The 12758-nt window shown below is 38.3% G+C and overlaps 2 protein-coding genes across 2 annotated transcripts; both read right to left on the bottom strand.

Annotated features, from left to right (window-relative positions):
• Positions 1–5516: 5516 nt before the first annotated feature.
• Positions 5517–7026, bottom strand: LOC143545841 (sm-like protein LSM2). Its single transcript, XM_077037650.1, has 3 exons — positions 6935–7026; positions 6690–6848; positions 5517–5755 (listed from the first exon to the last, which is right to left on the bottom strand). The coding sequence occupies exons 1-3, from the start codon at positions 6935–6937 to the stop codon at positions 5636–5638; spliced, it is 282 nt and encodes a 93-aa protein (XP_076893765.1). The 5' UTR covers positions 6938–7026; the 3' UTR covers positions 5517–5635.
• A 1032-nt stretch (positions 7027–8058) lies between these two features.
• On the bottom strand, positions 8059–12410 carry LOC143545839 (BTB/POZ and MATH domain-containing protein 1-like). Its single transcript, XM_077037649.1, has 4 exons — positions 11952–12410; positions 10560–10908; positions 9603–9879; positions 8059–8397 (listed from the first exon to the last, which is right to left on the bottom strand). Exons 1-4 carry the CDS (start codon positions 12359–12361, stop codon positions 8219–8221), a joined length of 1215 nt encoding a protein of 404 aa, XP_076893764.1. The 5' UTR covers positions 12362–12410; the 3' UTR covers positions 8059–8218.
• Between the last annotated feature and the right edge of the window lie 348 nt (positions 12411–12758).

Here is a 12758-nt window from a genome sequence, read left to right as displayed (position 1 = left end):
ACGCGGACTTCCATATTAGTGTTTAGATGACTTAGAACATTACTTTGTGTTTGTAGGAAGCCGATCACATTTATCGCCCGAGATGGAATATTACTGAGGATAGCTCATTTCAGTCCATGGGTGTGTGTGAAGACTTCTGGGCTCATTCTGTGCCTCCAGCTGAAAGGAGGTTTCAGGAGGACCGCGCTCGCGTGGACTTGCTCAATGACCATCTTTTCGCTGGGTCGGCTTTCTTTGCTGCCTCTCAAGAGCTTCGCTATGATTACGTAAAGGTACGTGATGCTCTTGCGGAAGCCAAGCAAGAGGCTAAAGTATCTGCTTGGAATCTTTCTGATGCTCGAGAGAGAGCTGAGAAACTCCAAGCAGAGCTCAGCGAGAACCGAGCAAGTGCCAACGCTGCCTTCGTGAAGCGCGGGCATGAGCTACAGGCTGCGCGGGAGAAGCTGCAGGCGGCCGAGGCGGACGCGGCCAAGTACGCGCGGCGAGTGCGCGACTTGGAGCTGGACGCAGAGGCGCGTGACCAAGCTCTTGTGCAGTCTATCACTGAAAAATCTTCATTAGAGAGTGAGGTTGCGCGCCTGAAAAAGGAGCTAGAGGCCGCGCGGGCAGAGAATGATGAAGCCCTGGCGACGGCAGCGTCTAGCCAAGAAGCGCTCGATGCTGCGCGAGCGGAAAGGGAAGAGGCCTTGGCGGCAGCAGCGTCCGACAGAGAGGAGCTGAAACAGACCAAGGAAACTGTTGAGTTGTTAAACTCTCAGATTCCTGCTCTTGAGACGTCTGTTTCTTCCCTCGCGCAGGATCACCAATGGCTAATCTCACAGGGTATGACTCGTTGCGCTTATGCGATGAAATACTCAGACGAGTTTCAGACCCTTGTGATGGATTGCAACGCTGCCTCGCGCTTGGTGGGTCGAGCTGAAGGGTTTAAGGATGGCTGTGAATATAGCATGCTGAAGAAGAACCCATCCGACTACCCTTATCAGCTCGACGTTGTCTGCGCGGACATGGCCGAGATGGGGGAGAAGTATTTGAATACTCCCATTCCCATCCTTGCGCAGGTATTTTAACCTTAATGAGTTTACCTTGACTTATTTTCCTAGTCTTTTTGTACTCATATTTTTCCTTATGATTTGCAGATAGCCGCGCTTGCTGACCAGCCCGATCTCGGCGCGCTAAAGAAATTACTTGACGAGTGCGAAGGGGCTGGTGGCGGCGATGATGGCGCGGGGAATGCTGCCCCTGCTAGCGGCTCTGGCGTGGCCAAAGGACCCGCTCCTGACAATATTGTGATAGAAGACGACTCCATTCAGGACGAACATCTTGACTATGGTCAGTTTGGAGATGACGAGGAGCGGGCTGCGCCAGATGCTGAGGGCGGTGATGAGGAGGGCGATGAAGAGGCTGACGTCGACGTGGAGACTTGAGAAGCCCTTCATGTTTTTTTTTATTTGTAGTTTGTATCTCATCATCTTGTAAACTTGTAAACTTCAATGCTTTGGAATGAAATTTGTTTTTCCCTTATTCGCATCTTGCGCATTCCCCATTTATCTCTTTATATTGCATGTTTGCTTATTGAATATAAGATATGCTTGCACGTTGAAATAAGAACAAGGTTGTAAGGAAATTATTTTACTTAATCCTTGTCATATTGTAAGTGATTTTGCAATATCCTGACTATGTTGACACGTGCTTTGGCGTTTCATTATTCCTCTTTTGCGCGACGTTATCGCGCATTTATTATAGGGAATTATGAGTTTTTTTAGCCTTTACGTGTCAGTGTGTTACTCTGATATCCATTACAATTCCATGCGCGACCTCGACCTGAGACCTTAACAACTATGTTTTGGCATGTGCTTTGCCTTAGTTGTGCTTAGGTATTTTTATGGTCAGGCTGCGCAGCATGTAGGATGGATGTTGTGAGTGATTTGAGCTAAGGCTCACATTATTGGGCTAAGGCCCTGAGCTAAGGCTCATATTATTGGGCTAAGGCCCTGACGTTTTAGAGTTAAAACTCGTTAACGCGTTTGAGCTTGAAGCTCGCGCATGTATGTTTTACTTCGTTTTATTTTTGTTTTGATGTCAATACAATGTTGTCATATTGCTCAAAATTAATAAAGGGAAGTGTGAAACATGTATGCAAAAAGTAATAGAACACACATTAAGAGAAGATAGCGCGTATTATTATTCATAATGGCTTAAAAAGCCTTGATTACAAACTTGACAATTTTTACATGAAACATTTTCTAAGCTGTGCTGCGTTCCATGCGCGCGGGATCTTCTTTCCATTCAAATCTTTTAAAGCGTATGCGCCTTTTCCCAATTCTTCCAAGACTTGATAAGGTCCTTCCCAATTGGGGGACATCTTTCCCGGGGGTATCGCGCGGCTAGCTTCATTGTTTCGAAGGACAAAATCATTCTTCTTGAAGTGGCATTCTTTCACGCGCTGATTGTAATATTTTTCCAGTTTTTTCTTGTATTTGGCTTCACTGATGATAGCCGCCTCTCTGCGCCCTTCAAGCAAGTTGAGATCCAACCTCCTTTCGCGCTCGTTATCAATCTTGTTCATCATGAGCACTCTATGGGATGGGCATCCAATTTCTGCTGGAATCATAGCCTCCGTTCCATAGGTTAGGCTGAACGGGGATTCGCCATTGCTGGTTTTGCTTAATGTCCTGTGCGCCCACAGGACATTAGGTAGCTCGTCGACCCAAGAATGGGATTCTCCCTCCAACCTTTTCTTCAGCCCATTTAGCAAGCTTTGGTTCGCGCGCTCCACTGGGCCATTCCCCTGAGGGTGGTATACTGAAGTGAAAATTTGGTTGATGCGCAATTCCTTGAGCCAGCTGGATATCTTCCTGTCAGTGAATTGTTTGCCATTGTCGCTCACAATTTCCATGGGAAGGCTCTTAACCACGTGGTCGTGGGTTCGAGTCCCACGGATGGCGCCAATGAAGAAACGTGGATCGGCTCACTGGTAGACGATCAACTTCCCTCGGGTATGATTATGCTATTTCACCGATGGTTCTCAGGAGTATGAGTTCTTCCACCTACAAAACGAGCAGCTGCGTGAACTTACCCCTCAGAAAGGGACAGAGGGGTCCTCTTTGGGGTAACCCTCCGGTGTGAGAATAAGAGTTTGTAGGAGAAGATAATAATAATCTGAGAGAGAGTAATGAATTGGAATATATTTTCTTGCTTACTGTTCTCCCTCCTCCTTGTGGAGGTGGTGTGGTATTTATAGTGCTAGGGTTTCCAATGATTGGGCTCAGATCCCATTAGGGCCTTTTTGGCCTCCTCCTGTTGCTTTGCGCCACGTGTCCTTAGGGCACCTGGTGCTTTTTCATTAATTATTCTCTGACCCGGGTATTTCACCTGACCTATGTGCAATCACGTGGTAGCACATGGGTTTTGCTGAGTTGTCCACCTTTCATTGGTAGCTGTCAACATCAGAATATTCTTATTCCTTAAAGGATACCTTCTGGAATGTTTGCTGACGAGCACAATCAAGGTTGTCCTTATCCTGATTTGGATAAGGACGAGGTTGATTATGTGCACGTGTGATATGCGCCTATCCTGAGGATGCGCGAAGTCTTCTCTTTATTCTCACGCGCAGATGTTTCATGCGCTGATGTGGTATGCGCAAGCATATGTAATATGCGCCGCGCGCAGATGTGATATGCGTGAGCATATATGATGCGTGAGCATGCGATATGCGCCACGCGCAGATGTGCCACGCGCAGATGTGATATGCGTGAGCATATATGGTGCGCGAGCATGTGATACGCGTGAGCATATGTGATATGCGCCATGCGCATAGGTTTTTGCTTTGTGCCTTCATAATATCTTGATTTCAAGCCTCTTGTCTATATCTTGTGGGTTGACCCGCCTCGCTCGATGTTGAGGCGGGTACATACCTCTTCAGGATTCATTTGTATCATTAGTGAAGAATAATAATTTATGCCATCTCTTATGAATTAAGGGTGCAACCAACAATGTGGTCTATAATAATCCTTTTTATAAATAAGAAAAGATGACATAGAAATTTAATCCCAGTCCATATTACCTATTTACAAAACTTTCACTAATTATTTTTTTAATTATTATTATTAGTAGTAGTATTATTATTATTATTTTCTTTTTCTATCCTTTTTTTATAAAGTCATGATGGTAAAAGTTTGTATTATCCAACTACTTTAATAACCATACCAGTTTAGTAGATAATTTACTTAATGAAGTACGAGTTTCAAATTTAAAAAGAGGGTGCAACAGACGAGTGTCGAACCCAGACCAAGTGTTTAATGGAGTTTTGACTTAACAGTTTTAACTAGCTAGGCTTTCACTTGTTATTGAAATAATAACTAAAATATACCTTGATATTACTTCATCTTCATCATCGTTCGTCGGGAAAACGACCGGGTTGGCCGGAAAACCGTTTTGAGTTCTACGAGAGGTGGCAAAGTGACCGAAAGTTATTAACAAGGTGAATATAGGTAGCGTGATTATCTTGTTGATGTTTTAGTCTGTTTTTGGCTCGCCGAATATCACGAAGTATCATCGGAAAACTTGACGAAAATATATTTTAAGTAAATCTATATGTATGTGTGTATATATACAAACATGTAAGTAAACATAATATAAGTGTGCGGGATTGCCTTATATTAGAGACGAATAACGGTTTGTTGGTGAACTTTGGTTGCGTCATGACTTCGGCTTCGGGGGTTCAGAGGTGGTTGCCGGGATGGCTATAGACTGGAGAGAGTGGACAAGAGTACTATTTTGGTGTTTTGGTTCGTTTCGGTATACCGGAATGGTAAACGGCCGCTGGAGTTATTTTCTGAATGTTTAAATAAATGTATTTACAGCTAGTTTCCTTCGTAGCAAAGGTTTCGATATAAACGAACAACAAACTTGAAAGATAGCCACGTTTGTAAAACTTTGAACCACTATTGCCTTCCTTGGATAAAACAAATTTTGAATTGTGTCTATCCTAAACTTAACTCCCTCACTCTTATATGTTTATTTCTAGTTTCCTTCTTTTTTTTCTTTATTATTACGGTTACATTTAATTATAATATAACATGTAAGATAGAATGAATATACGTATATATATTAATTTGATTATTCTTATTTTAAAGTTTTAACTATATTAGTGTTTAAAATATATTTAATAAATGATTTAAAATTTTGGTTATTACACCCGTCCTGCACAACCCATGGGTACAAACCAAATCAACCAAGTCCCGGTTCCTCTAGATAAACCGTGCCAAGACCCAAAAGCGAAACCTATCCCACCTCTACCCAGTCAAAACTCAGCCCTGACCCAGCCAAAAACCATAAAACCCCGGCCAAACTGGTTGAAAACCAAACCATACCCGAAACTGATTCCTACCCGGGCGGTTCTTGACTTTGTTGACCAAACACATAACTGGTTTCAAAAAAACTTTTTTATAGTTTGTACGAAGCATAAATGCTTTTGACTGCTTAATAATATTAATTTTTACTAGTTTAAACATTAATTTTACTAGTTTAAGCATTGCATAATGAAGAAATTACTTAGAATTTGAATAACAAAAAAATTCAAAGTTGTGCATCAAATAACTAGTTAAAATTGCAAGAAAAAATACAATGCGTATTTCTAACCACCTCTAGCTTCTCTTCTAGTGGCATCGTGGAGCAACTCGATGTCAACTCCGTCAGGCGGCAATTGCACGTATCTCACTACTGATCCTCTGATGAAGCAGTTCCTGACTGAAAGCTGCAACCAAATGTAAATGACACGTTTTATATAGAACCAATTTTAAGTACACCGCCATGAAAATTGCATAAACACGTATAATTGTGCTAGTTACTAGTTAAATAAAGTTGGTGAAAGAACGACAATGGGGCGGGTATGTGGTTTGTTACATAACCACCTTTAGAATCATAATTACAACAATATGTACAAGTGTTTATGCAGTTCTCACAAACTAGTTGGATTGTTTTAAAAATTATGGCATCATTAATCAATTTCAATCATCATGGTTAAACATAAAAGAAAACCCTAAAGTTAACATCATTAAGGTCAAAAGCTAGAGGTCGCAAGTCGTGCAGGTCAGTTAACAAGAATTGGGCCAAACGGGTATCTTTGGTACACGTCAAAACGGGTCACGTTTACCACATTCGGCCCAATCCATTTTCTTGTTAATAATCACTGTGGTAAATAAGATGACATAAATAACGCCTTCCATGTAAATATGACAGCATACGGTTTTTAGCACACTATATAGATCTAAACCATTAACTGCTTCCTAGGCTTCTTAGAAAGCTATGTATTCTTATAATAACCCTACACGTATGCATTAAACATACAGCTCATTTTCGCTACTAGTACATTTGATTCTACCCGTTTAATCTGTTTGATACTTTAAACATATCACTTTCAGTTTATTCGGCTATAATATTTGTTGATTTTTTTATATAAACCAAAAGGCGAACCGAATTTGGGTAATTCAAAACCGAACCGAAAACCAAATCAGAATTCGGTTTTCTGTTCGACTGATTTAACTCAGCTGATAAAGACACTACAACCTTCTTCCCCAATTTGGAAAGAGAAACAAATCCCCAATTACAAACCCTAATTTGGGTTCAGAAAGTTCAATTTTGACCTAAATCGCAAAAAAGATAACGTAAACAAAATTAAAGAGGCGTACCATGTGAGGAAACTTGTCTTGATCAACGACTCTGGTCTTCTCGAGCTTAATATTGAGATATTGATCGACTGAATGAAGAGTCCCGCGTATCGCTAAATCGTTCTTGAGTTCCACGGTGACTTCTCTACCAACCAAATCCTTGAAGTATGAGAAGAACAACTGCAACAATAAGAACACGAGTGTAAATTCGTCATCAAATTCACATAAAATTTTGAAGATCAAAGAGAGATTGGATGGATATTTACCATTTTTTTCTAGGGTTCGTCGTTAGCTCAGATGTGTAAACCAAGGTAATTTTAAATCGAACAGCCAACAAAAGTCACCGCTAAAATACTAAATACCAAATCTATTGAATTGGGTTATTTAAATCAAACCATCAGCACCTGGGTTAAACTTACAAGTTCGTTACGGTACCGACACTAAATTCAAAAAAATAAATTAGTAGACATTCAGAATAGTAATGGCACGTGTATATCCTATTACACAAAAAAAACTGACATATTTAGAACGACATTTGTTTAGTCGGTAATACACGGACGTTACGATGGCAAGTCGATGCGAATTCAGTTCGGGGTTAGGTTCTTTACGCTTGAAAACAAAATCATAAAATAAGTTCTTTAGATTAACATATTTAAAGAAAAAAAAACTAATAGAATAAATTAAAAATAATTGTGATTCGTACCATGGATAATTATTATGATTACAACTTGTTCATAATCAAAATAATTGTTGATTTAATCAATGAAAAATTCCCAAAATAATCCTTTTTAGAAGAGAGATTCCCAAAATAATCCTTCAAAATTGAAAATTCTCAAAATGATCCCTACAAATTCGTCTTCCACGATTCCGCGTGACATTAGGAAATTCCCTGTGAGATTTCTAAAAAAACCGACGCCTATCATTGCTCCCACCTACCACGTGAATTTCCAATTCAAATCCGTCTTACACGTATTTCACATGAAAACTTACCTGATGAAAACAATCTTTATCGTGTATTAAACCCATCTGTTCTTTGTTTAATTCGGCTTGTGTGTTTATTTGTATACATTCCTAGTGACGAGCTCTGTAATTGGTTCCGTTTGGTCTAACAGTCAAGTAATTTAATATACAACCAAATACCAATTGTAAATCTAGAACTGATGTGAAGACATGTACTTGTTGCTTTTAACATTTGATACACATGTAATCATAATAAAACATTGATTATGTTTTTAAAATTGATTTAAGGGAAAATTCTAAAAAATGATCTTTTTAGGAGAGAGATTCCCAAAATAAAACACTGATACACGTAAAATTCCAGATTTTGATGCACGTAATCAACCACATTTGTTAAAACCCACGTTGAAGATAAAAACCGGCCTTGCATAAAGCATATGAAGATACAATAATATGTATAAAACTCGTCATTCATAGAGTCAGAAAACAAACAAAACGAGTCTAAACCTTTTCTCACAAATACATGAACAATAGTTAACCAAACAACGGTTAACAATTTCTACAACTAGAACAAACAAACAGGCTTTCTACAGTTACAATCTAGGTTTCACCCTTCTACCATGAACATCACTTCCATCAAATATGATCGCGTTTGGTTGAGCAGATACAGCAAGAGAATGCTCGTTGTTTCGAGCTACATGTTCCAAAAGCTCGGTCAACACATCTGGGCAACTTTCTTTCAAGTAGTCAAACCCGTCGGTCTGCATCACAGCTGATCAACACAAAAAGTTTATATTCAATTAGATGGGGATTCAAATGATTTTCATACAACGGTTATTAACCGAACGGGTTAATAGTAAACATGGTCAAAACCAGTCATGAAAAGAACCACTTTGAGGATGTCTAGAAACATAACACGTAAAGCCTATTGGGTAAAATATTTATTGACCAGAATAATTTTCAAAATAATAGAAAATTTCAGTTAAATACAACATATATATGATATAAACTCAATAAAGTTAAATTTCTATACATATTGGGGGGGGAGCCGGTCCAAAAAATACATTCTATCGACTACATGGCCATTAAAAAACAACTAGATTTTTTTTCCAAACATTAATAACTGGTTGACCGGATTTTTTAAGCAACTAAACAGTTTTCGGCTCATCGGTTCTATACAAACTAAAGCCCCTAACCGGTCCCTAACCTATGGTTTGTATTGGTTAAAAACCGATTTCTCAATAACCTGTTTTCAGTGTCATATCAGTTTGGTTGATAATCAGTTATGATTATTGTTACCGATAGGTGCAAAAAGAACTCGGTTATCAACCGAAACGACCCAACACTCAAACCGGTCACTAAGAAATCAATATCAAACTGATATCGAACAATAGGTTAGGGAGTGGTTAGTGGTTTTAATTGGTGGAATCGGTTAACCATAAATCAGTTATTTTCTCAGGTTAAAAACCGATTAACTTCTTAACGTTGGGGGGGGGGGGGGGGATCAAGTCATTTTTAACAGCTATATAACTGTTGGAATGTACTTTTTGGACGGCTTTACCCCCATGTGTTAATATAAATAAAAGAACTTTGAGATTATTTATCATATCTGGTATTTAATCAACTTTCTCTGTTATTTAATCAAAACGCTTATTTCAGTTAACAACTTAATTGGTTTTATATGTTAGGTTTTTAGACATCCTCAAACCGGTGTCATATCCATAACTAATTTTGACTATGTTGACCAATAACTGGTTTGGTTAATAACCAGTATACAAACAGACGGTTAAAAGATGTTTGCACCACCACTTACAACCTTCTATTGTTATATTCTGGCTTCAAGAATCAGATTAGTATTTAATATTTTGAAATATATTTTACTTGTACTTAATACATTTTCAAGAGAGAAACAAAGTATTCCAGAGCAATTGTAAGTCTGAGCTCATTTATAACTGTAACAAAACAGAAATAATTTACCTCTGAGATTTTCAGGCAAAGCAACGAATTTAAGACACACTGATTTTAACTGGAGACAATGGTGTTGCTCAGCCAATGCTAATGTTGTTGCAACCGTATTGATAGCAACGTCTTCACAAAGATTAGATTCACATAACATCAAAAGCCGCTCTAAACCGTACCGATCAGCAGCTGCAAGCAGATGCTGATACATTAATGTTGAAGCCCATTTTGTATTCAGGCCCGTTAACTCTTCCATATCAGGCAGTTTGTCCCAATACATAAAATGAATCAATGCCTGAAAGGAAAACAAATTTGTAAAATAGTTACAAGAACCAAAAGTTGTTTGTGTCAAGGCCAATAATAAGTTTGAAAAAATTGGTCCGTTAACTTTAATAGAGCAAACGATCAAACACATACAATTAAACAAACGGGGTAATCTTGTTCATGCTCATTCATTAAGAAACGAGTTCGTGTCCATCTGTTAATTAGTATATAAACAAAAGGTTCATAAGCGTAACAAACATAACTGAACATAGAGAACATGGATAAACGAACATAACTAATCTAACACCAATTAGAAGTAAAAGTCAACATCAATTTGGTGGACCAAAAAAACTAATACAACCAGACTGAATTCTGACAGGTGACATTTCGATTTCATAATATTATACTAAATTGTAATGGACCTAAAATTTTGTAATGAATATATGAACAAACTTATACAAACGTAAACAAAGAACATAAACAATTTTCAATGAAAGAACGAACAAAAACGAATTTAAATGAACACAGAAATGAGACATGATTTCATGTTCAGCAAAAAGTTTTGTTACGCTTGTTTATTAATTGCACGAATATAAACGAACTTGTTATTGTGCGGTTCACTGAATGTTCGGTCGTTAATCCTATCAATGTTGGCAACAATCTATTTCAGTGTTATAACTTTCATTAAACAGTTCATATATTTAAACAAACCTTAAAAACAGGGGCTTCAATGTCTTCAACTTTAATAGATTTAACATTTTGATCTTTCATCGGGCCAAAAAGTTGAGCCCTAAAAACAGGTGACCGGGCAGCAAGAACCAATTTATGGGCAGCAAATGTTTCTCCATTTACTTCAAAAGAAGCATCAGTCCACTTTCCACTTTCCAGAAGCTGCCCAAAATGCTGCCCGATATCTGATGGTGGTACATGAATAGAGTAGGATTTAGGACCCTCTGTGTGAGACTTAACTACCCCAACACAGCAATGAACTTGAAGACAATCATCCTTTAAGTAATCTGATGTTTCTAAAGCAGATCTTCTAAAAAACCGCTTGTAACCCCTGCACCATGTCACAACCAAAAATCCATAATCAGAAAGAATTGTAATTTCAAAAAATTTAATAGAGGTGTGCATAAACCCGAGACAACCAAACCGATATAATCCAACCCAACCAATAACCAATGGGTTGGTTTTGGCTATTCATATTCCAATAACCAACAAATTCAAACCGACCCACAATTAAGTAAAACCACAGTTAATCGATTTATTGAGTGGTTAAAAAATATTTCCATAACCGACAAAACCAAACCAACCCAAAGAATTTTAAATGGTAAAACACTAACACTCAAACTAATCAATCCCAAATTTCCAATAACTTATAAAGCGGTTAAAAGTTTTCAAACCCAAGCTTTGAGGCCCAATCACATTGTTTTAGGCTATTTTAGTCACCAACAAACATTCAACAACCTATTCTAGTTCACAGTCAACCGGCCCATAACAAAATTGAATCAGCATGTAAAACCAATTAACCATAACCAATGGTTGTCAACTTATTATTCTCTGATTAGCCCATAGTTCGGTTAGGGTACCCCTACAATTTACATGAAAATGGGACAGTTTTGAGTTTATTATACTACCAACTGATCAGATGGATCATATTACTAACAGTATGCAAATAATAATATTCCTTCACTATCCAAAACTAACCCTAAACAATAATAATAACAATAACAATGATAACTAGATCACCGAAAACACAACCATTGCTCACATAAAGATCAATCATTTAGCAAAACCGACTCATGTGCACCTCTACAATTGGGTTCATTACATTTCCAACAGATCAGAAAGATCATATCAACAATATACGCAAATCATAATATTCACATGAAGATGAGATAATTGGGTTCATTACATTACCAAGTACCAGCTGATCAGATGGATCATATTATTAACAGTATATGCAAATAACAATAATAACTAACATAACAATTCAAAACACAACCATCTATTAACACAAACACAAATAAAGATCATTCATTTATCAAATAACAACAACAACAATAATAATAATAATAATAATAATAATAATTACTATCTTACCACATACTACCGCGGTACTTAAGCGAATACGGTCCACTCTCCAACGCTCTTCCAAAATGACTATGAACCTTATGCCTCTCATTCCCACTCTGGTCAATCAAAGTCAACTCAAACAACGCCCTAACATCCGACCCATCACTCGCCAACGCAATAAACAACGACACATAACTAGCGTTATCCTCCGTACTCTTCCCATCCGGGTAAAAATAAACCGCCCACGAGTACCCGCCGACATTAAACGTATCAGACGCTATGTATTTACCGATCCCACTGCCTTTGGCCAACGAATACCCGGCGATCTTGAAATCATGCTCGCCGTTAACGGTTTCCGTGATCGACGTTGATGTCGTCACGGCTGACGTCGGCGATGATGATGACGGTTTTGATGGTGATATACACGCTCGGCCCATACCCGATTGATGGCCAATTGGTTTGATTTTGGTTAGGGTTTTGATGGGAAAGTGATTAGGTGTTGAAGATTGTGTGTGATCTGGATGGATTTGATGATTTGGGGGGAAATTGATGAAATCTAGGGTTTGGGTTGTTGGGGATCGATATCGATATAGATATAGAGAAATATATATTCTTTCTGTAAATGTGAATGGGGAGTAATTGTGGGGTTTAAATAGGCGATGGGTTTTCTGCTGCAAATGGAACAATTTTAATAATTACAAATTTACAACTGGCTGATTTCATTCAACTTACATAAACAAGTGGCATGGGTTAAGGAAAAAAAAAGGTAATAAGATGCAACTGGCTTGGGTTGCATCAGAATTTTACTGGTGTCATTTTCCACGTGTGTATTTA

This window comes from Bidens hawaiensis, unplaced genomic scaffold (assembly GCF_021521415.1).
Source record: "Bidens hawaiensis isolate Kalapana, Puna unplaced genomic scaffold, B.hawaiensis_p1.1 tig00014039_1, whole genome shotgun sequence".
NCBI lineage: Eukaryota > Viridiplantae > Streptophyta > Magnoliopsida > Asterales > Asteraceae > Bidens > Bidens hawaiensis.
The sequence above is the reverse complement of the archived record's forward strand: the minus strand, read 5'-3'. Positions and strand labels throughout refer to the sequence as shown.